At 40.4% G+C, this 23,625-nt stretch overlaps 1 protein-coding gene across 1 annotated transcript; it reads left to right on the forward strand.

Moving 5' to 3' along the window:
• Window positions 1–207: 207 nt before the first annotated feature.
• LOC138355524 (serine-rich adhesin for platelets-like) lies at window positions 208–23,176 on the forward strand. The gene is made up of 7 exons (XM_069310723.1): window positions 208–304; window positions 16,277–16,424; window positions 16,641–16,901; window positions 17,118–17,411; window positions 18,288–18,577; window positions 22,791–22,906; window positions 23,033–23,176. Exons 1-7 carry the CDS (start codon window positions 208–210, stop codon window positions 23,174–23,176), a joined length of 1,350 nt encoding a protein of 449 aa, XP_069166824.1.
• The last annotated feature ends 449 nt before the right edge of the window (window positions 23,177–23,625 follow it).

The following is a 23,625-nucleotide window of genomic DNA, read 5'->3' on the forward strand; positions in this document are numbered from 1 at the left end:
GCACAAAAGTAGATGTGTAAGCTTTCGAATGGTCTTTAAAATTGTTCATCCAGAGGATGCGTCCTGGGAATGTTTTAGCAGAAATCTGCTCACACTACAAAACATAAATCCTTTCCCATAACAAGATTTTTGAGGGATTGAGGATAACTGACAATCGGCTGAAAGCTCATGAGAGAATAAAATCTAACACTAACAGGTCAACCACTGATGAAGTCAAAGATTACCACAAACAAGTCTAATAAACCTAATACATCCACTTCTACTCCAAAATGGAAGAACGGCAGTGTTATTCCTGACATACACGGTAAGTCCCTCCAAACCTGTAGTCACTGTAAAACCCAAGGCTGTGACTCCTAAAACTACTGCAGGATGAAGCGACTGTTTATTCTGTCAAATGGAACATTCATTTTACCAATGTTCAACTTACCCTAATGGTACAACCAGAATCAAGCGTCCTAAGAAGCTGCACAAATGCATAAGATGCTTAAAACAACATGACCCCGGTACTGTGCAACACAGCTACACACATGCAACACGTGCCATAAGGGTCGACATCATACAGTACTGTGTGGGGACACTAGACCTACCATGCCCAAACCCCAGGTGGAAGAAGAAACTTCTACTATAGTGCAGTACTGCAAGGTACGACAGGATCTAAATGTACTAACCACCAAGTCTGACAATAACGCGACTTTACCCACTGTTCAATTACACCTAAAAAATTAAATTATAAGGTCACCACTCGAGGTTTATTTCATCCAGGATCACAGAAAAATTTTTGTTACACAGAAAGTGGCATATGCCTTAAAACTCAAAAATACGCAAAGTAAAGTTGAACATCTCGGGGTTCCTAACGAACACAGGGGCCCCCGGAAATATAAGGTAGTAGTAGTAGTAGTATAAGGTAGTAGTAGCACACCCAGTTAGTATGCCTTGACAGTTATTCCCGACCAGTACAGGCTATAGTGGTGGACAAAATCTCATCTCACCAATATGTTCATGGTCTAGGGAATACAGCCAAACTCCTTCAAAATAAGGGAATTAAGTTGGCTGACAATAAAATCACGTCTGATCACCTCACCGACATCGGTTTACTTGTAAGTGCAAACTATTATTATAAATTCATCACTGGAAGTACTAAACAGGGAATGAACCACCAAGACAAGGTTTCGTTGAAAGCATACATTTGCCTCTTCACTTGTGCAACCAAAAGATGAGTACCCTTAAAAGTGACTCCCAATATAAGTGCTGAGTCCTTCTTACAGGCCTTCCGCAGTTTGCAGCTTGTAGATCCTGCTCCAAATTGATGATTTGCGACAATGGGTCCAAGTTCGTGGCAGGGAAGGCTTGTCTACGAAAAATATGGAATCACCCAGAAGTACATGCAGTCTTCATGCAATGGCAGTGTCACTGGAAATTTATACCTCCCAGAGCACTGTGGCACTGTGGGTTCTACAAACGAGTGGTGAAGCATGGGATAAGGAAAGCCCTACACCGCCAAAAAATTAACCTACAGGAACTCCAAACCTTTGATACGGAAATAAGAGCTCGAGTCAACAACCGACCACTATCCTACCTCTCTGACTATATCTCGCTGTGAGAACCACCGACTCCGTCCCATTTCATGAATGGGGACTTTTTAGTCCTCTAACATTCCTAACGGACGAGGGACCTGAAGACCCTACATATGTCGGAGGGAGTGACTTACTCCAGAGTTACAAACACCTCTTAAGGGTGATAGGGCAGTGGAATGACGTGCGGACTCGCAAGTATCTAACTGCTCTGAGAGAGTATCACTATGGAGCAGGCAGCCCATACAATAAAATTAACTTAAACCCGGGTGATATTGTCTTGGTGAACAGTGACGGACCACGTTCAGAGTGGCCTATAGGCAAAATCGTTTCTGTGCATCCGGACCACCAGGGAGTCCTAGGAATAGTGACGGTGAAGTGCCGAGGCACACCCACTCCTAAGGGGCCCGGTGACTAGGTACTGAAACTTCTTCAAACACACTTAGTTTTTTGGTTAATAATATCTTCATGGTAAATGTTCCAACTTTTCCTAATGGATCAACATCATACCATGAACACATAAAAAGTTAAAAATTTATAGAAAATTCAGAATTTCAAATTAGCTTTAAAAATATTAAAATGTCACCAATTTTTATTTTATTCATTATGGTTACAGAATGGCATATAACGTTCATGTTTCTAAGGGCAAAACATTCAATGATAGTATAGTTTACTGAAAAACATTTTTTCAGTGTGGCCATCAAATATGTGCCAAATTTAAATGCAAAAAAATTACAACTCCAAAAGTTATGGCTTTATGGCTAAATGATCCTTAGAACTAAGAACTGTGCACATAATACGTAAAAATGGTGAGAATCGGTCTGAAACTGATATTTGTAAAGGTGTCTCAAAGTTGAAATTCCTTTTTTTTAGCGATAATTGAAGATAAAGTTATCGACAATGAATATGGTTATTCTAATTAATTAATTTTACTTTATTTTTTTTTTATAAAATTGCTTGGCATACGTACTCAAATATGTGAAAGTTGTCGGTGATACCTGGTTGATACCTGGTTGATGGGGTTCTGGGAGTTCGTCTACTCCCCAAGCCCGGCCCGAGGCCAGGCTCGACTTGTGAGAGTTTGGTCCACCAGACTGTTGCTTGGAGCGGCCCGCAGGCCCACATACCCACCACAGCCCGGTTGGTCCGGCACTCCTTGGAGGAATAAATCTAGTTTCCTCTTGAAAATGTCCACGGTTGTTCCGGCAATATTTCTTATGCTTGCTGGGAGGACGTTGAACAACCGCGGACCTCTGATGTTTATACAGTGTTCTCTGATTGTGCCTATGGCACCTCTGCTCTTCATCTGTGAAGAGCAGAGGTGAATATATGTTGAAATAAAGTTAAGAAAAAAATAAGCCCTCCAAAAAACAAATATATGGATAGGTTAGTTATAACAAAAATGTATATTTTGCAGTAACTTTATTGTGCATATATAATTGATAAGGCCCTCATCTGGTTCTCATTCATCAATACCACCTGGAGAGACAAAGAGAATAGAGTTTAAAATTTGTAAATATATTGGCCCAAAAAAAATAAGTCACAACTTCTGGCAACTGTGGCTAATTAACATGTTGACCAATTTTGTTTCAACTTCACAGGCATAGCGCCGCATATGCATTCTACAGGATGCAGAAGTTACAAAAAAATCCGCATAGAAACAAGGGAGAAAAAAAAGGAAAAAATTAAAAAAAGTGGTTCTCAGCTTTTCGTACAAAGGGACATAAGAAATATTGTAATAGGCAATGTATTTAAATGCTATATAATAAAATACAGCATAATAACATACTAAATCCTTGTTATGTGTGAAAACGGGTCCTCCAGGTGACACCAGCTGCATATCCGCTTTGTGGATCCTCCTTACTACTACTTTTTTTCTTTGTACATCAGACAGGTGCTTGCATCTATTTATTCCTGTTTACCAGTATATAAAAGGTGTTGTAGTTATTATCTATTATGTGGTGTTGTTGTCTGTTATCCGTACGGACAACCAACCCAGAATTCTGTGGAGTACTTACTTTTCAATCGGGAGATCATCCTGTGTGCTCCTGGCATTTGGAGAGGGGTTCAACGTCACATGTTTAGAGGGGTGCGGCTCCAATACTGACCTCGTTTTCACGTGCACGCACCCACTCGAGCCGCCGTGACTCCTCACTCTTTCTCTTTATTTTTGGTATGGTCTCCTCAATCCCCTTTTCTGAAATATTACTCTGTACTACCCTGTCCACAGCTATGGTTCTTGGTTCTCTCTCTCTCCCTCTCTCTCTCCCTCTCTCTCTCCCTCTCTCTCTCCCTCTCTCTCTCCCGCTCTCTCCCGCTCTCTCTCACTCTCTCTCACTCTCTCCCTCTCTCTCCTTCTCTCTCCTTCTCTCTCTCTCTCTCTCTCTCTCTCTCTCTCTCTCTCTCTCTCTCTCTCTCTCTCTCTCTCTCTCTCTCTCTCTCTCTCTCTCTCTCTTCTACTTTCTGGGAAGCTTCACTAAGACAAGGGCAAACACCTGTATAGGTATTCCTTGGCATAGAAATGATAATCAATCTTTCATAAACAGATGTACAGCTCTATTCCTAACCCAATCTTAAGTTTATACTTTCGAAGGGCAGTATCAGTGTACATCAGTACTAAATAGTGAACTACGACCCGTGTTTCTCTCCCAAAAAATGATGTTGTAAATTTCCGATCCCCCAAATTACTAACTGTTGATATAACAAGCTAAATTCCTTATGTCAGGAAACTAACCATACTAACTGTATTAGTTTTCCATTGAAGAAATGTCTAGAAGCTCCCTGGAAAGCATGGGGAACTATTGTGTCAGACAACACGGGCGACGTAATTATTATTTCTCCCAAATTCTTAATTCTTCCAGTCTACAGTTTATTTATACTTTAAAAGTATTATTTTAGACTGGATTTAATTAAAACTTAGACAGAACTTAGCAACTCTCTCCCCGAAGTCAAATTTACCCAACGTGATTAGATCAACGTCCACATGAGATAAAATATTCACGCCTAAACTTTATATACATTGAAAACAATTAAACTCCTTAAAACTTCCACTCCAGCATAATAAACAATTTTATATTGTTTATTATGCTGGGCTGGAAGTTTTTAGAAGTTTAATTGTTTTCAATGTATATCAAGTTTACCACCACAACTATATTACCACAATGATACTACTACCACGATACCACCACCACTGTCACCACTATACCACCACCACTATACCACCAAAACCCCTTTCATTACCATAATACCATTACCACCACTGTACCACAGTGGTGGAATTGAGGACTGGAGCCGTCCCCTCCATACTCATTGTAACATTGAAAATGTTGCAACGTTATGATCGTACAATATGGGAATGTTGCCAGAGGTTGCAAGGTCAGGATCTTGCAAGAGGTGATGTTGAAAAATCATGATCGTGCAAGGGCTAAAAACAGAAAGTTACAAAGTGAGTAAAATGAAAGGGAAAAATAAAAATAGTACAAGTATCAAAATAGATTGTGCAGAAAAAATGTCAAAAAGGATCGTTCAATAGATAGTATAGCAGGTATGATGCTGCTTTTGGGTAGGCAGTTCCTTTTCAGGTCGGATGAATCAGAGTGTGAAGATAAGAGAGATAACGTAGCAGGGTCATGATGTAACAAAAATAATGCAATACAGGTGGAGGATAATGCTTTGAAGTTGCAAAGCCCAGAAAACGAAAAGTGATAATTGGTTTCAAATATTTAGACGACTCTCATGACTACCATTTAATTGGTGAAGTACTCTGATGTTAATGAGTAAAAAGTTAAAAACAAAAAACAAATCCTGATTAACACCTGGACGAAACATTGCTTTGCATACATGAGGTGAAATGGAGTGTAATAATGATGCACTTAGTGAAAATAATTACAATGTTAGGTGGGAACGAAGTTTCTTTTGAAGAAAACTTTATAAAGATATTGAGAGGAACGGAAGATAACATGTTTCTTGAGAATGGCAAAATCAACACTTTGAATTAATAATACGTAAATTAAATACATCTCAAAATGACCAACAAAACATATTCCGATATGTAGAGGAAGAAGTATTGAATAATTTTTTTCATAGAAAGGATGAGCTGAGGAAACATATACAGATGAACTACATGAACATGCAGTATATTATAGAAAGACTCTTAGCTAAAAACTACATCAATGTAAACTTAGAAACAAGGTGCTGGATGATTTAAATTCACTTGGAGAGCATATGCTGAGATCTCTTATCATATGAGAAAGATCTTAATATACCTGCATCATGAGTCAAACAGGGTTGACTTAGCAATAACCTAGAATGAGGTGATCTTACAATATTGTATTGAAATCTAAGCTTAGATGACGTAGATCGATAATGGAAATAACGTTATCTGGGTGCGAATAAAGATTGTAGTGAGAACTTTGATTTACCAAATAAAAATAATAAAAATAAAACTTTCTGTGTAATAAAAAAATTACAAGGATGTAATTTTATTGAGAGGATAGGCTATCCAGTATAAGAATGATTTAAATGAAAAGATCATCACTTCTAATTATCGAAGTGAGAATGAAACTTAATAGAATTTACTAACAAGTACTTACAGCAAGTGGATATAGTGAATTGACCAACCTTAATCTACTCTTACAAAAAGGTGTGGAAAACATAGTTACTTGATCTATATAGATTTATAGTGGAATGGGTACTTTACCCAAACATAAATACGACACACAGGTTCGTAGGGCCATAACAAAGTGCTAGGAAGACTGAAATTCACAATGGTTTAGATATCTTATTGTAAGAGAAAATATAATTGAAATGGTTAAAACCTAGATTGAGAGTGAGAGAGAGAGACAGTATAGTGGAATTTGAAATGATAGACTGGGTGTAGTGGAGTAAGTAAGAAAATCCTGTATGCTATATCTAATGATTTAATAATATTAATTGATTACACTGGTTATTATGTTGATACTAATCAGGATCTAGGTACGAAGGACCATAAATATGGTCCAAGTACTGGTAAATTGTTGATGATCTAGTTTCTAGATAATCTAGGTTCGAATGACCAAAAACATGTGCGGTATTTTTCCAGCAGAAATTTATTTATTTTAAATAAATTTATTAACCTATTAAAGTTAATTTAATTTATTATTGTTAATTAAGAATGGACGGTATATTTTAGAGTGGACTGTATTTTATTAATTTATCCTGCTAGGTGTTATCCTGCTCACAAGTTTGGGGGGATTTATGTATTTAGTTTATCTATTAATAAGTCAATGAAAAACAATAGGTAACTAAAGGTTAATCTACTTCTAAATGTGTTAGTAAAATGGTAACTATGTCGTAGCTAATAAGTCGATATAGCCTGTTAATAGGCACTGGACATCCTTCAGTCACGTATGTGAGACCTCGCTGGGCTGGGCACTAATGGCGCCCGTTAATGTCTCGTGTTGCCACACGTAGAATCAATGTTAATGTCTTCCTCCCTTAAAGTTCACCTGCCGAGTAATTAATAAGTAGTAACCTGCCACTACGTACACAGCATATATCTGGGAAGTGATCTATATTATAGAACGAAAACGTATCTCCTCTGTGGGTTTTGCTTATATCATAACCGGATTATAAGATATACAATAATAATTACCATTACAAATTATATTCTTCTAGTAGACCGGGTACAATACTTCCCAAAGTAGCAAAATCGTGGGTTGAGCGGAGTTCTATGGTTCCTATGTCCCGAAATTCTCGAGAAGTATGGATGATACGTGCATGTGTTGACTGGTGATGTGTTATCTATGTGTTTCCGTCTGCCTGGTCAAGTGCACATTGGCGTCGCGTGGTGTCTCCTTTCTCAACTCGTCTTTGGATGCTACCATTAATTCAGTTCTGAAATTGTCATTATCGACTTAGGGAAGTAGACCTTGGATTAGTTTGACATTTATTTAAATCCAGTTCAAAAGAATACTTTTTTTCATATTTAACCATTAGACTGGAAGTTTTATGTTTTCATCAAAAAAATATTGTGCATAAATAGCGGGTTTGCTAACGTGACCACATCCCATTTTCTCTGAGAAACCACTGAACGAAGTTTCTTCAATAATTCTCTTATGGTGATAAGTGGGTTAGTAATATTAGTATGTTCCTAACAGCCGTTTGGCTTGGTATGTTAAGTGTTACCAATTTTTTGCCTGAAATGTTAATGTTTTGCACACCTATCATACAACTAAGACACAACATTTACAATTAATATTAATGTACATTACAAAATTAAATATAAATTTAATATATAAACATAAAAAAAAGTTTTAATATATAAGGGAACAAATAATATTATATAAGTCAATAAATTAGCTATATCACAAACAAATTGTAATTAAATCTTCGAGAAACTAAATGTTTAAGAATGTTTCATACAGCTATGGAACAACATTCATAATTTATATATGTTACGCACCTAAATTTAATATTTAAATACAAAAATATAATTAATATATTATGGAGAAACTAGAGTTAGAAAAGGCAGCGTGTGCATATTACATAAAAAAATACTTTTATCATTCTTGGGCTAAAAGTTGTTCATGTGCCTGTTGAACCTCACATGCAACTTATCTTGCCTACAACCCTGTTGAAACGTAAGTGGAGCTGCAACAACGTTTTGTGTTCGCTGGGAGATTAGGACACGCCACAGTGAGGTCCGGCAACACCACAGTTAGGTCAGGCAACGCCACAGTGAGGTCAGGTAACACCACAGTGAGGTCAGGCAACGCCACAGTGAGGTCAGGACACGCCACAGTGAGGTCCGGCAACACCACAGTTAGGTCAGGCAACGCCACAGTGAGGTCAGGCAAAACCACAGTGAGGTCAGGAAACGCCACAGTGAGGTCAGGTAACACTACAGTGAGGTCAGGCAACACCACAGTGAGGTCCGGCAACACCACAGTGAGGTCAAGCAACACCACAGTGAGGTCAGGCAACACCACAGTGAGGTCAGGCAACACCACAGTGAGGTCAGGCCACACCACAGTGAGGTCAGGCCACGCCACAGTGAGGTCAAGCAACACCACAGTGAGGTCAGGCAACACCACAGTGAGGTCAGACCACAGCACAGTGAGGTCAGGCAACACCACAGTGAGGTCAGGCCACGCCACAGTGAGGTCAGGCAACACCACAGTGAGGTCAGGCAACACCACAGTGAGGTCAGGCAACACCACAGTGAGGTCAGGCCACGCCACAGTGAGGTCAGGCAACACCACAGTGAGGTCAGGCCACGCCACAGTGAGGTCAGGCAACACCACAGTGAGGTCAGGCAACACCACAGTGAGGTCAGACCACAGCACAGTGAGGTCAGGCAACACCACAGTGAGGTCAGGCCACGCCACAGTGAGGTCAGGCAACACCACAGTGAGGTCAAGCAACGCCACAGTGAAGTCAGGCAACACCACAGTGAGGTCAGGCAACACCACAGTGAGGTCAGACCACAGCACAGTGAGGTCAGGCCACGCCACAGTGAGGTCAGGCCACGCCACAGTGAGGTCAGGCAACACCACAGTGAGGTCAGGCAACACCACAGTGAGGTCAGGCAACACCACAGTGAGGTCAGGCCACGCCACAGTGAGGTCAGGCCACGCCACAGTGAGGTCAGGCCACGCCACAGTGAGGTCAAGCAACACCACAGTGAGGTCAGGCCACGCCACAGTGAGGTCAGGCCACGCCACAGTGAGGTCAGACCCCGCCACAGTGAGGTCAGGCAACGCAACAGTGAGGTCAGACCACGCCACTGTGAGGTCAGGCAACGCAACAGTGAGGTCAGGCCACGCCACAGTGAGGTCAGGCCACGCCACAGTGAGGTCAGGCCACGCCACAGTGAGGTCAGACCACGCCACAATGAGAGCAGCCAACACACCAACAACTTATCAACTAATTACCATACTAATTGGACGGAAACTTGACGAACACCTCACGAAGAGAGCAATCCACTAATACCTGCCTGTCATTGACTTAAGCCGGGAATTAATGAGGGTAATTAGTGTAGGAGCAGCGGTGAGGAAAATATATGATGGGAGGGAAAATGAGTTATTGAGAAGCCAGCGAAAGATAGAAATCGTGGCCAGTAGAGTAAAAATGTAAAAAAATAAATAAACTAAGCCTCATCGAGCATTTCAATGTCAATAGAGAAGTGTGGAACTAGGGAATGATATATATTCTTTAGTTCCATCTTAATAGATCTTAAAGTATCTACAAACCTAAAGAATGTATTGAAAAGCTATTAGAGACAATTAATAATCATAAAGATGTGGATAAGAGAAATAAAAACGAAGACGAGAAGAGAACACTGAAAAATAGGTAGCTTCTCTTGGAAAGCAATTTCAGAGTAGATACAAGACATGAGGTCCTCAAGGACTTTAAGGTTAAGTTTAACAAGATCGATGAACATTACTGTCTTGAAGCAAGCTGAAGAAGTTAAGGAAAAATCTCATATGGGACATATAAACGATTGAAGATGAAGAAGATAACTGAGAAGAAAGTAGGAAAGCAGTGTAGAAAATTAACAAGGAGTTACTGTAACTGAGAAACAGGAGAACAAGGACAGATCAAACCTTTGCTTAAGTAGCAAAAGGCTCAGTGGAAAAGCTGATAATCAAGTCAACAGCGACAACTGCTGTAAGATATCACAAAGTCATGAAATATACAAAGTAGGAATTAGAGAGAGAAATATATTTATATATGTATAGAAATGGCTGTATATATGTATGAAATTTTCTGTATATATATATGTATAGAAATGTCTGTGTATATGTATAGAGATATCTGAATATATGTATAGAAATATCTGTGATACCATTTGGTCGTCCAGATGGTATCACAGTGAACCCCCTGGAAGCATGGCAAGCAGTTGGTGTCGGATAGTCGTACGAATCAACCTTTGCCAACACCTACATTGACTTCTGTGTTGCACAACCTGGTGGTGCTGCCACATGAAATTCAGGCCAGTGAAGCGATGATAGAAACAGAACATTACTCTAGGCTAGGTAGATTTCAAAATTATGGAAATGGCAGAGTGAAAGTTATCATTAAGGACAACAGGGGAATTAAATAAATACTAACAGAAAAAAATATTTAAGAGAGTAGCGAAGTTTGCAATCCCCCACAAACAATAGAATATATGTGAAAAATGTTCGACACCACTTTGACAGTATGGTAGAGCGACTGTCTCGCTTCATGCCAGTCTGCGTTCAATTCCCGACCGTCCAAGTGGACGGGTACCATTCCTTCCACTTGTCCCATCCCACATACTTATCTTGACCCCTTCACAGTGCTTCATAGTCGTAATGGCTTGATGTTTTCTCCTGATAATCACCTTACCTCTGTGAAAAGGCAAAAAATGCCACCAAACTTGACAAAATCAAATGGAAAGCCACATATTTTATACAATATAAGCCTTAAATATCCTAGGCCAAGTGTAACACATATTCGTTCTCTGTTATACCTAAAACAGCGCGTATTAGGCCAAGAACTTCAGGAGATATGACTTTAGGTCACATTTTATATGTATGTTGGGTATAAAATGTTTCCGGGTTGCCCAAGTTCAATAGTACAAAAATCAAGTTTCTGGCGGTCCATCACTACTTACTGATGTTTTCTCCCAAACAGTTACTATAAGTACTTTTTTATTATACAGAAGGATAGACCGAAAAGCAGCAGTTGTAGAGACAGAGTGGTCCCGAGGGGCTAGCCACCACCAGCTAACAAACACGGGTATATTGCCCAGCTAACGAACACGGGTATTTTGCCCAGCTAACAAACACGGGTATATTACCGAGCTAACAAACAAGGAGTGTATTACCCAGCTAACAAACACGGACATATTGCCAAGCTAACAAAAACGGGTATACTACCCAGCTAACAAACACGGGTATATTACCCAGCTAACAAACACGGGTATATTACCCAGCTAACAAACAAATAGTATATTACGCTGCTAACAAACAAAGAGTGTATTACCCAGCTAACAAACACGGGTATATTGCCCAGCTAACAAACACGGGTATATTGCCCAGCTAACAAACACGGATATATTGCCCAGCTAACAAACTCGGGTATATTGCCCAGCTAACAAACACGGGTATATTGCCCAGCTAACAAACACGGGTATATTGCCCAGCTAACGAACACGGGTATATTGCCCAGCTAACGAACACGGGTATATTGCCCAGCTAACAAACACGGGTATATTGCGCAGCTAACAAACACGGGTATATTGCGCAGCTAACATGGGTATATTACCCAGCTAACTAACACGGGTATATTGTGCAGCTAACACGGGTATATTACCCAGCTAACAAACACGGGTATATTGCCCAGCTAACAAACACGGGTATATTGCCCAGCTAACAAATACGAGTATATTACCCAGCCAAAAAAAAAACACGGGTATATTGCGCAGCTAACAAACACGGGTATATTGCGCAGCTAACAAACACGGGTATATTGCACAGCTAACACGGGTATATTACCCAGCTAACAAACACGGGTATATTGCGCAGCTAACACGGGTATATTACCCAGCTAACAAACACGGGTATATTGCCCAGCTAACAAACATGGGTATATTGCCCAGCTAACAAACACGGGTATACTGCCCAGCTAACAAACACGGGTATATTGCGCAGCTAACTAACACGGACATATTGCCCAGCTAACAAACACAGGTATATTGCCCAGCTAACAAACACGGGTATATTGCCCAGCTAACAAACACGGGTATATTGCCCAGCTAACAAACACGGGTATATTGCGCAGCTAACTAACACGGATATATTGCCCAGCTAACAAACACGGGTATATTGCCCAGCTAACAAACACGGGTATATTGCCCAGCTAACAAACACGGATATATTGCCCAGCTAACAAACTCGGGTATATTGCCCAGCTAACAAACACGGGTATATTGCCCAGCTAACAAACACGGGTATATTGCCCAGCTAACGAACACGGGTATATTGCCCAGCTAACGAACACGGGTATATTGCCCAGCTAACAAACACGGGTATATTGCGCAGCTAACAAACACGGGTATATTGCGCAGCTAACATGGGTATATTACCCAGCTAACTAACACGGGTATATTGTGCAGCTAACACGGGTATATTACCCAGCTAACAAACACGGGTATATTGCCCAGCTAACAAACACGGGTATATTGCCCAGCTAACAAATACGAGTATATTACCCAGCCAAAAAAAAAACACGGGTATATTGCGCAGCTAACAAACACGGGTATATTGCGCAGCTAACAAACACGGGTATATTGCACAGCTAACACGGGTATATTACCCAGCTAACAAACACGGGTATATTGCGCAGCTAACACGGGTATATTACCCAGCTAACAAACAAGGGTATATTGCCCAGCTAACAAACACGGGTATATTGCCCAGCTAACAAACACGGGTATACTGCCCAGCTAACAAACACGGGTATATTGCGCAGCTAACTAACACGGACATATTGCCCAGCTAACAAACACAGGTATATTGCCCAGCTAACAAACACGGGTATATTGCCCAGCTAACAAACACGGGTATATTGCCCAGCTAACAAACACGGGTATATTGCGCAGCTAACTAACACGGATATATTGCCCAGCTAACAAACACGGGTATATTGCCCAGCTAACAAACACGGGTATATTGCCCAGCTAACAAACACGGGTATATTGCCCAGCTAACAAACACGGATATATTGCCCAGCTAACAAACACGGGTATATTGCCCAGCTAACAAACACGGGTATATTGCCCAGCTAACAAACACGGGTATATTGCCCAGCTAACAAACACGGGTATATTGCCCAGCTAACAAACACGGGTATATTGCCCAGCTAACAAACACGAGTATATTGCCCAGCTAACAAACACGGGTATATTGCCCAGCTAACAAACACGGATATATTACCCAGCTAACAAACACGGGTATATTGCCCAGCTAACAAACACGGGTATATTGCCCAGCTAACAAACATGGGTATATTGCCCAGCTAACAAACACGGGTATATTGCCCAGCTAACAAACACGGGTATATTACCCAGCTAACAAACACGGGTATATTGCCCAGCTAACAAACACGGATATATTGCCCAGCTAACAAACACGGGTATATTGCCCAGCTAACAAACACGGGTATATTGCCCAGCTAACAAACACGGGTATATTGCCCAGCTAACAAACACGGGTATATTGCGCAGCTAACTAACACAGATATATTGCCCAGCTAACAAACACGGGTATATTGCCCAGCTAACAAACACGGGTATATTGCCCAGCTAACAAACACGGGTATATTGCCCAGCTAACAAACACGGGTATATTGCCCAGCTAACAAACACGGGTATATTGCCCAGCTAACAAACACGGGTATATTGCCCAGCTAACAAACACGGGTATATTGCCCAGCTAACAAACACGAGTATATTGCCCAGCTAACAAACACGGGTATATTGCCCAGCTAACAAACACGGATATATTACCCAGCTAACAAACATGGGTATATTGCCCAGCTAACAAACACGGGTATATTGCCCAGCTAACAAACACGGGTATATTGCCCAGCTAACAAACACGGGTATATTGCCCAGCTAACAAACACGGGTATATTACCCAGCTAACAAACACGGGTATATTGCCCAGCTAACAAACACGGATATATTGCCCAGCTAACAAACACGGGTATATTGCCCAGCTAACAAACACGGGTATATTGCCCAGCTAACAAACACGGGTATATTGCCCAGCTAACAACCACGGGTATATTGCGCAGCTAACTAACACAGATATATTGCCCAGCTAAAAAACACGGGTATATTGCCCAGCTAACAAACACGGGTATATTGCCCAGCTAACAAACACGGGTATATTGCCCAGCTAACAAACACGGGTATATTGCGCAGCTAACTAACACGGATATATTGCCCAGCTAACAAACACGGGTATATTGCCCAGCTAACAAACACTGGTATATTGCCCAGCTAACAAACACGGGTATATTGCCCTGCTAACAAACACGGGTATATTGCCCAGCTAACAAACACGGATATATTGCCCAGCTAACAAACACGGGTATATTGCCCAGCTAACAAACACGGGTATATTGCCCAGCTAACAAACACGGGTATATTGCCCAGCTAACAAACACGGGTATATTTCCCAGCTAACTAACACGGATATATTGCCCAGCTAACAAACACGGGTATATTGCCCAGCTAACAAACACGGGTATATTGCCCAGCTAACAAACACGGGTATATTGCCCAGCTAACAAACACGGGTATATTGCGCAGCTAACTAACACGGATATATTGCCCAGCTAACAAACACGGGTATATTTCCCAGCTAACAAACACGGGTATATTGCCCAGCTAACAAACACGGGTATATTGCCCAGCTAACAAACACGGGTATGTTGCCCAGCTAACAAACACAGCGCAGAGATTAGATCAGCGGCGGAAAGAATAATTATCAGGGAAAAGCGCGAAGCCATTACGACTATGTAACACTTGGTAAGGGCCAGGATAAGGATCATGGATGGGACAGGGGGAAGGAATGGTGCCCAACCACTTGGACGGTCAGGGATTGAACACCGACCTTAATGAACGCTAGACAGTAGCTCTACCGTCCAGTCATAACGGTTGGGCACGAGACTATAGTATGGAAAGTGCCCACTAGAAGAGATATCTGGAAAGGAAGACAATGAATGAGATGATGGAATCCATAACTTGGAAGTGTGCAGTTGCGACGGACCACTTTATTCCCTTTATGAAAGAGTGGGACGCAAGAACACACATTAGCCCCTGGGACAACTGTCAAGTCACAAACAATAAAGAGAGGACCAGAGAACCGCTGATGAAGTAAGGAATACTGATGGTAGATTGGCCCAAAAGAAAGCTAAAATATTTACACCACAGTGATCAGGAACGTTCAGAGGAAATTCAGAGACGACATTGCACAACCCGTCCTCTTCTCAAGTCCATTACATCCAGCGGTCGACCCCACAGACGTATTCATAAATTTTTACATTCCTTTTCATTCAAAACAGGAATTTTCTCATATATAAATTATTAATGCATATATAGACATAGGTTAGGTTAGGTTAGCTGTTTAGGTTCTGTTGGCGATTATTTGTACTTGTAGTACGGCGGTGAAGCATTTACAGCGTGGTGGTTCGAACAAAATTCGTCAGTGAAGCACTTGTTCCGGAAATGTTGGAACGAAATTAGCTGTGAGTCATGTGTAAACCGTTTTCATTCATAAGCAGGGGGTTTGGCGGGTACATGGAATCACTTTTGGGTCTTGTGGGTATCAGCAGCCCGTTTGGTGGACGGGCTGCATTGCGACAACAGCTAACGAACCATCAAAGCTGTTCTTTATCAATATAATAAGCTAAGTAGCTACAAACACTGGTTAGGTAACGTAGCTAACAACATTACAAACCAGGCATGACAGGGCTGATCTCAATGAAATTTTTAAAATACTAAACAATTTGGAGGATGTTGATCAGAATATAATCTTCAGAAGGGCAGACAAACAAGGAACAATGGTTTCAAGCTGAACAAGCCACAATTAATCACTGTGAACAGATGTTTCTTCACGCAGAGGGTTATAATCCCGTGGAACTGCCTACCCGCCGAAGACGAAAATGCCAAAACTCTGTTACATTTTAAGGAACAGTTGGCAGTAATAGTGCTACTGTGTTCAGCAGTAGTAGTAATAGTACTAGTGTGTACAGCAGTAGCAGTAATAGTGCTAGTGAGTACAGCAGTAGTAGTAATAGTACTAGTGTGTACAGCAGTAGTAGTAATAGTACTAGTGTGTACAGCAGTAGTAGTAATAGTACTAGTGTGTACAGCAGTAGCAGTAATAGTACTAGTGTGTACAGCAGAAGTAGTAATAGTACTAGTGTGTACAGCAGTAGTAGTAATAGTACTAGTGTGTACAGCAGTAGTAGTAATAGTACTAGTGTGTACAGCAGTAGCAGTAATAGTACTAGTGTGTACAGCAGTAGCAGTAATAGTACTAGTGTGTACAGCAGTAGTAGTAATAGTACTAGTGTGTACAGCAGTAGCAGTAATAGTACTAGTGTGTACAGCAGTAGCAGTAATAGTGCTAGTGTCTTCAGCAGTAGCAGAAATAGTACTAGTGTGTACAGCAGTAGCAGTAATAGTGCTACTGTGTTCAGCAGTAGCAGTAATAGTGCTAGTGTGTACAGCAGTAGCAGTAATAGTACTAGTGTGTACAGCAGTAGTAATACTACTAGTGTTTACGTCAGTAGTAGTAATAGTACTAGAATGTACAGCAGTAGTAGTAATAGTACTAGTGTGTACAGCAGTAGCAGTAATAGTACTAGTGTGTACAGCAGTAGCAGTAATAGTGCTAGTGTGTACAGCAGTAGTAGTAATAGTACTAGTGAGTACAGCAGTAGTAGTAATAGTACTAGTGTGTACAGCAGTAGTAGTAATAGTACTAGTGAGTACAGCAGTAGTAGTAATAGTACTAGTGTGTACAGCAGTAGTAGTAATAGTACTAGTGTGAACAGCAGTAGCAGCAATACTGCTAGTGTGTACAGCAGTAGCAGTAATAGTGCTAGTGAGTACAGCAGTAGTAGTAATAGTACTAGTGAGTACAGCAGTAGCAATAATACTACTAGTGTGTACAGCAGTAGCAGTAATAGTACTAGTGAGTACAGCAGTAGTAGTAATAGTACTAGTGTATACAGCAGTAGTAGTAAAAGTACTAGTGAGTACAGCAGTAGTAGTAATAGTACTAGTGAGTACAGCAGTAGTAGTAATAGTACTAGTGAGTACAGCAGTAGTAGTAATAGTACTAGTGTGTACAGCAGTAGCAGTAATAGTACTAGTGAGTACAGCAGTAGCAGTAATAGTACTAGTGTGTACAGCAGTAGTAGTAATAGTACTAGTGAGTACAGTAGTAGTAGTAATAGTACTAGTGTGTACAGCAGTAGTAGTAATAGTGCTAGTGTGTACATCAGTAGTAGTAATAGTACTAGTGTGTACAGCAGTAGCAGTAATAGTACTAGTGAGTACAGCAGTAGTAGTAATAGTACTAGTGTGTACAGCAGTAGTAGTAATAGTGCTAGTGTGGACATCAGTAGTAGTAATAGTACTAGTGTGTACAGCAGTAGTAGTAATAGTACTAGTGTGTACAGCAGTAGCAGTAATAGTACTAGTGTGTACAGCAGTAGTAGTAATAGTACTAGTGTGTACAGCAGTAGTAGTAATAGTGCTAGTGTGTACAGCAGTAACAGTAATAGTACTAGTGTGTACAGCAGTAGCAGTAATAGTGCTAGTGTGTACAGCAGTAGTAGTAATAGTGCTAGTGTGTACAGCAGTAACAGTAATAGTACTAGTGTGAACAGCAGTAGCAGTAATAGTGCTAGTGTGTACAGCAGTAGCAGTAATAGTGCTAGTGTGTACAGCAGTAGCAGTAATAGTACTAGTGAGTACAGCAGTAGCAGTAATAGTACTAGTGTGTACAGCAGTAGTAGTAATAGTACTAGTGTGTACAACAGTAGCAGTAATAGTACTAGTGTGTACATCAGTAGTAGTAATAGTACTAGTGAGTACAGCAGTAGTAGTAATAGTGCTAGTGTGTACAGCAGTAGTAGTAATAGTACTAGTGAGTACAGCAGTAGTAGTAATAGTGCTAGTGTGTACAGCAGTAGCAGTAATAGTACTAGTGTGTACAGCAGTAGTAGTAATAGTGCTAGTGTGTACATCAGTAGTAGTAATAGTACTAGTGAGTACAGCAGTAGTAGTAATAGTGCTAGTGTGTACAGCAGTAGCAGTAATAGTACTAGTGTGTACAGCAGTAGTAGTAATAGTACTAGTGTGTACAGCAGTAGCAGTAATACTACTAGTGTGTACAACAGTAGCAGTAATAGTACTAGTGAGTACAGCAGTAGTAGTAATAGTACTAGTGTGTACAGCAGTAGCAGTAATAGTACTAGTGAGTACAGCAGTAGTAGTAATAGTACTAGTGTGTACAGCAGTAGCAGTAATAGTAATAGTGTGTACAGCAGTAGCAGTAATAGTACTAGTGAGTACAGCAGTAGTAGTAATAGTACTAGTGTGTACAGCAGTAGCAGTAATAGTACTAGTGTGTACAGCAGTAGCAGTAATAGTACTAGTGAGTACAGCAGTAGTAGTAATAGTGCTAGTGAGTACAGCAGTAGTAGTAATAGTACTAGTGTGTACAGCAGTAGTAGTAATAGTACTAGTGTGTACAGCAGTAGTAGTAATAGTGCTAGTGTGTACAGCAGTAGCAGTAATAGTACTAGTGTGTAAAGCAGTAGCAGTAATAGTACTAGTGAGTACAGCAGTAGCAGTAATAGTACTAGTGAGTACAGCAGTAGTAGTAATAGTACTAGTGTGTACAGCAGTAGCAGTAATAGTACTAGTGTGTACAGCAGTAGCAGTAATAGTACTAGTGAGTACAGCAGTAGTAGTAATAGTACTAGTGTGTACAGCAGTAGTAGTAATAGTACTAGTGTGTACAGCAGTAGTAGTAATAGTGCTAGTGTGTACAGCAGTAGCAGTAATAGTACTAGTGAGTACAAAAGTAGTAGTAATAGTACTAGTGTATACAGCAGTAGTAGTAATAGTACTAGTGAGTACAGCAGTAGCAGTAATAGTACTAGTGAGTACAGCAGTAGTAGTAATAGTGCTAATGTGTACAGCAGTAGCAGTAATAGTACTAGTGTGTACAGCAGTAGCAGTAATAGTACTAGTGTGTACAGCAGTAGCAGTAATAGTACTAGTGAGTACAGCAGTAGTAGTAATAGTACTAGTGTGTACAGCAGTAGCAGTAATAGTACTAGTGTGTACAGCAGTAGCAGTAATAGTACTAGTGAGTACAGCAGTAGTAGTAATAGTACTAGTGTGTACAGCAGTAGCAGTAATAGTACTAGTGTGTACAGCAGTAGCAGTAATAGTACTAGTGAGTACAGCAGTAGTAGTAATAGTACTAGTGAGTACAGCAGTAGTAGTAATAGTACTAGTGTGTACAGCAGTAGTAGTAATAGTACTAGTGTGTACAGCAGTAGTAGTATAGTACTAGTGAGTACAGCAGTAGTAGTAATAGTACTAGTGTGTACAGCAGTAGCAGTAATAGTACTAGTGTGTACAGCAGTAGCAGTAATAGTACTAGTAAGTACAGCAGTAGTAGTAATAGTACTAGTTAGTACAGCAGTAGTAGTAATAGTACTAGTGTGTACAGCAGTAGCAGTAATAGTACTAGTGTGTACAGCAGTAGCAGTAATAGTACTAGTGAGTACAGCAGTAGTAGTAATAGTACTAGTGTGTACAGCAGTAGCAGTAATAGTACTAGTGAGTACAGAAGTAGTAGTAATAGTACTAGTGTATACAGCAGTAGTAGTAATAGTACTAGTGAGTACAGCAGTAGCAGTAATAGTACTAGTGTGTACAGCAGTAGCAGTAATAGTACTAGTGAGTACAGCAGTAGTAGTATAGTACTAGTGTGTACAACAATAACAGTAATAGTACTAGTGAGTACAGCAGTAGTAGTATAGTACTAGTGTGTACAGCAGTGGTAGTAATAGTGCTAGTGTGTACAGCAGTAGGTAGTAATAGTGCTAGTGTGTACAGCAGTAGCAGTAATAGTACTAGTGTGTACAGCAGTAGCAGTAATAGTGCTAGTGTGTACAGCAGTAGCAGTAATAGTACTAGTGTGTACAGCAGTAGCAGTAATAGTACTAGTGAGTACAGCAGTAGTAGTAATAGTACTAGTGTGTACAGCAGTAGTAGTAGTAGTACTAGTGAGTACACCAGTAGCAGTAATAGTGCTAGTGTGTACAGCAGTAGTAGTAATAGTGCTAGTGAGTACAGCAGTAGCAGTAATAGTACTAGTGTGTACAGCAGTAGTAGTAATAGTACTAGTGAGTACAGCAGTAGCAGTAATAGTACTAGTGTGTACAGCAGTAGCAGTAATAGTACTAGTGAGTACAGCAGTAGCAGTAATAGTGCTAGTGTGTACAGCAGTAGTAGTATAGTACTAGTGTGTACAGCAGTAGCAGTAATAGTACTAGTGAGTACAGCAGTAGTAGTATAGTACTAGTGTGTACAGCAGTAGCAGTAATAGTACTAGTGAGTACAGCAGTAGTAGTAATAGTACTAGTGTGTACAGCAGTAGTAGTAATAGTACTAGTGAGTACAGCAGTAGAAGTATAGTACTAGTGAGTACAGCAGTAGCAGTAATAGTACTAGTGAGTACAGCAGTACTAGTATAGTACTAGTGTGTACAGCAGTAGCAGTAATAGTACTAGTGAGTACAGCAGTAGTAGTAATAGTACTAGTGTGTACAGCAGTAGCAGTAATAGTGCTAGTGAGTACAGCAGTAGCAGTAATAGTACTAGTGTGTACAGCAGTAGCAGTAATAGTACTAGTGTGTACAGCAGTAGCAGTAATAGTACTAGTGAGTACAGCAGTAGTAGTAATAGTACTAGTGTGTACAGCAGTAGTAGTATAGTACTAGTGAGTACAGCAGTAGCAGTAATAGTACTAGTGAGTACAGCAGTAGCAGTAATAGTACTAGTGAGTACAGCAGTAGCAGTAATAGTACTAGTGTGTACAGCAGTAGTAGTAATAGTACTAGTGTGTACAGCAGTAGCAGTAATAGTACTAGTGTGTACAGCAGTAGTAGTAATAGTACTAGTGTGTACAGCAGTAGCAGTAATAGTACTAGTGAGTACAGCAGTAGCAGTAATAGTACTAGTGTATACAGCAGTAGTAGTAATAGTACTAGTGTGTACAGCAGTAGCAGTAATATTACTAGTGTGTACAGCATTATTAGTATTAGTGCTAGTGTGTACAGCATTATTAGTATTAGTGCTAGTGTGTACAGCAGTATTAGTATTAGTACTAGTGTGTACAGCAGTAGTAGTAATAGTACTAGTGTGTACAGCAGTAGTAGTAATAGTACTAGTGTGTACAGCAGTAGCAGTAATAGTACTAGTGTGTACAGCAGTAACAGTAATAGTACTAGTGTGTACAGCAGTAGCAGTAATAGTACTAGTGTGTACAGCAGTAACAGTAATAGTACTAGTGTGTACATCAGTAGTAGTAATAGTGCTAGTGTGTACAGCAGTAGCAGTAATAGTACTAGTGTGTACATCAGTAGTAGTAATAGTGCTAGTGTGTACAGCAGTAGTAGTAATAGTACTAGTGAGTACAGCAGTAGTAGTATAGTACTAGTGTGTACAGCAGTAGTAGTAATAGTGCTAGTGTGTACAGCAGTAGTAGTAATAGTGCTAGTGTGTACAGCAGTAGTAGTAATAGTGCTAGTGTGTACAGCAGTAGCAGTAATAGTACTAGTGAGTACAGCAGTAGCAGTAATAGTACTAGTGAGTACAGCAGTAGCAGTAATAGTGCTAGTGTGTACAGCAGTAGTAGTAATAGTACTAGTGTGTACAGCAGTAGCAGTAATAGTACTAGTGTGTACAACAATATCAGTAATAGTACTAGTGAGTACAGCAGTGGTAGTATAGTACTAGTGAGTACAGCAGTAGCAGTAATAGTACTAGTGAGTACAGCAGTAGTAGTATAGTACTAGTGTGTACAGCAGTAGTAGTAATAGTACTAGTGTGTACAGCAGTAGCAGTAATATTAATAGTGTGTACAGCATTATTAGTATTAGTGCTAGTGTGTACAGCAGTATTAGTATTAGTACTAGTGTGTACAGCAGTAGTAGTATTAGTACTAGTGTGTACAGCAGTAGTAGTATTAGTACTAGTGTGTACATCAGTAATAGTATTAGTGGTAGTGTGTACAGTAGTAGTTACTGCTACTACTGTACCTGTCCAATAAAAGTGCTCCTGTATTTTACAAAGGGTCTTATTTACACCTAAATGTCCAGACATGTCTAACAAATGAGCTACTTCTAAAACAGCGTTTCTATAATCCTGAGGTACTACCATTTGAAGCTTTTCTAACAAGTCTTTATCAGCTGTCGCATGATCTGGTCGCCATCTACCCATCAATACCCCATCATCTAGGTATTAGTACGTGGGTGACACTATGCACGCGTTTTCTTCCTTTTCTTCTTTGACCTGCAAATCGAACTAAAATTTTTTGGCCTGCTAAAAAGTCGTGTTTGCTTACCTTGAGATACGACAGTAGTAGTGGTCTTACTTCCACTATTTCAGTGATTTGTGGAGTGTGTTCCTCAAATAAGTCCCTTAGGCCTAAATCCAATTCCTCCTCATCCGAAGGCGATACATCCGATACATCCGAAAAGACATCCGTCTTTTCTTCAACGTCTGTAAGTTGGGCACTCTGAGCTCTCGTCACAAAACAGGCCGGATAGACCTCTATTTGCTCATCCTCTGCAGGATCGTCAAGAAAGCAGGATAAAGTTGTTTTATCATCTTTCTCATCATATCTTCAGGCTTCTTGGCGTATATTCGACACATCACTCCTTATTACCTCAGGCATCACACTTGATCCACACAGATCGTTATCCAAGATGACGTGGACTCTAGGAATAAGTATCTCCGAGCAAACTTCCAGCAATATTTCAGCTGTAAAATAATCAGAAGTTACTTTTATCTAACACACAGATATATTCACCTCAGAATTTATGCCATGCACCCTAGTTATCTGTCCGTTTGTAAACGATTTGTAATCGGGAATCAGGCTCTTCAATTTTAAACTCTGATTAGCTCTAGTATCTCTTATATGGTGACTTGTTGATCGAGCTAACCCCCTACACTCACTATACCTTTACAAATGAATGGATTATATCCCTTCGTAATGAGTATTTTCTCCTGTAGCTATCCTGTCCCTAAACTCAAGTACGGAAGTCTGGTTCTACTTATGGTGAGAGACACCACTCACCCGCCTTGCGTACACTCCGTACTTGTGTGTCCAGGCTTGATACATGTATAACATCTTACCTGTAACGTGTATTCTCTTCCCCTAGAACTACCTGGTTCATTGTGGTAATTCTACCACGTCTCCAATATTCTGCACCTCGGCTCC

This window comes from Procambarus clarkii, chromosome 67, assembly GCF_040958095.1.
Source record: "Procambarus clarkii isolate CNS0578487 chromosome 67, FALCON_Pclarkii_2.0, whole genome shotgun sequence".
Classification (NCBI taxonomy): Eukaryota; Metazoa; Arthropoda; class Malacostraca; order Decapoda; family Cambaridae; genus Procambarus; species Procambarus clarkii.

Excerpts from the sequence above, each read along its gene's own strand:
- LOC138355524 (XM_069310723.1), top strand. The coding sequence starts at position 208 with ATGAAGTCAAAGATTACCACAAACAAGTCTAATAAACCTAATACATCC. Across the intron at positions 16,902-17,117 it reads AGTAGTAATAGTACTAGAAT|CAGTAGTAGTAATAGTACTA; the intron begins GTACAGCAGTAG and ends TAGTGTGTACAG. Across the intron at positions 22,907-23,032 it reads CCGTCTTTTCTTCAACGTCT|GCTTCTTGGCGTATATTCGA; the intron begins GTAAGTTGGGCA and ends TCATATCTTCAG.